At 53.2% G+C, this 1,269-nt stretch overlaps 1 protein-coding gene across 4 annotated transcripts in view; it reads right to left on the bottom strand.

Moving 5' to 3' along the window:
• Positions 1-6: 6 nt before the first annotated feature.
• ccdc102a (coiled-coil domain containing 102A) overlaps positions 7-1,269 on the bottom strand; it is a 52,580-nt gene continuing 51,317 nt past the window's right edge. For all 4 annotated transcript variants that reach the window (XM_005726402.1, XM_005726405.1, XM_005726403.1 and 1 more), the window contains exon 10: positions 7-432. In XM_005726402.1, the coding sequence (XP_005726459.1) occupies positions 300-432 (133 nt within the window). In that variant the 3' untranslated portion in view covers positions 7-299. The remainder of the gene's footprint in view (positions 433-1,269) is intronic.

Raw genomic sequence — 1,269 nt, 5'->3', positions numbered from 1 at the left:
GTGTGTGTGTGCGTGTGTGTGTTTGTGTGCGTGTGTGTGTTTGCAAGGAGAACGTCTGTTGTTGAAACTTCTTTGTTCTGCTAAATGATGATTGGTCGAAGACACCGTCACCTGTCGCTGCAGGCGCATGCACAGGTGCGCTGTAAAGCTGATTCATGTTGCTCGCTGGTTGGGGCTGATTTGCTTTGTGTTGCCAAACATCAGCTTTCAGCCGAGAGCGACAATCTTCACCATCATCACGCGACTGCTAATGTTGGTGTGTGTGTGTGCGTGCGTGCGTGCGTGCAGGTGTGTGTGTGTCATGGGATCTGGAGCTGCAGTTCCTCGTCTTCCTCGTCCACATCGCTGCTGGGACCGTCGGGGTTCTCGGGACCAAAGCGAGCCGATCGCATCTTCCCGAAGAGGCCGGGACTCTGCTGCTGCCGCCGCAGTCTGACAGGAAGACAGAGAGAGGGTTAAAATAATGTCCGCTCACTCCAGTCAGATGGGCTCAGCGACCTCGGGAAAAGTGTTTCCAGACACTGCCTGAAATCAGTCGGCGGGCGAGTCACCAAAAAAACAGACTTAACATGCTTAACGTGCTAAAAACCTGCAGTTCCTCTGAAGGCCAGCAGGGGCAGCAGCGAGTCAGTCCCCATAGACTCCCATGTTAAAGCTTTCCAGCAGAAATAACCATGTTTACAGCCTGATACACAAACTGATTGGCCTCTACAGATAATATCCTCCTTCGTAACACCTGCGGAGACGAGGATGTTTGAGCTGTATTAAGTCGACACAGTTCCTGAGCTCACAGACTTCTATCCAATCAGACTTCAGAGGCACCGCCCTCTGCTGGACGGCAGACAGGCCGCAGGCTTCAGATGCTTTGCAGACCCGGTGTACGACGACACGGCATGCTGTGAGCAGCACAGACAGTCGAGCAGCCGCCGACAAACTGAATGAAAGCACGAAGAGAAGCGGCGCCCTCGACAAAAACCCAAAACACAAAGATTGTGTCAGCCTCCTCAAGCTGTTGCCATGCCGACATGCCTGTCATTCCGCGACATCAGCAGAAGCATAAGAGAGAGAGCGAGATCCCTGTTACTACGGCAACCTGTGACCGGTAGCTCAGTGATTGGCTGCTGGGTGCTGGAGCAACAGCGTGGAGAAAATGGGAGAGAGAGCATAGAGGAGAGGAAGAGAGAGCGGAGGACTGTGCAAAGCTGATAGAGCTGAGTGACACACACACACACACACACACACACACACACACACACACACACACACACA

The sequence above is a fragment of the Pundamilia nyererei genome, unplaced genomic scaffold (assembly GCF_000239375.1).
Source record: "Pundamilia nyererei isolate P.nyererei 1_Seehausen unplaced genomic scaffold, PunNye1.0 scaffold00019, whole genome shotgun sequence".
In the NCBI taxonomy this organism is placed as follows: Eukaryota; Metazoa; Chordata; class Actinopteri; order Cichliformes; family Cichlidae; genus Pundamilia; species Pundamilia nyererei.
The sequence above is the reverse complement of the archived record's forward strand: the minus strand, read 5'-3'. Positions and strand labels throughout refer to the sequence as shown.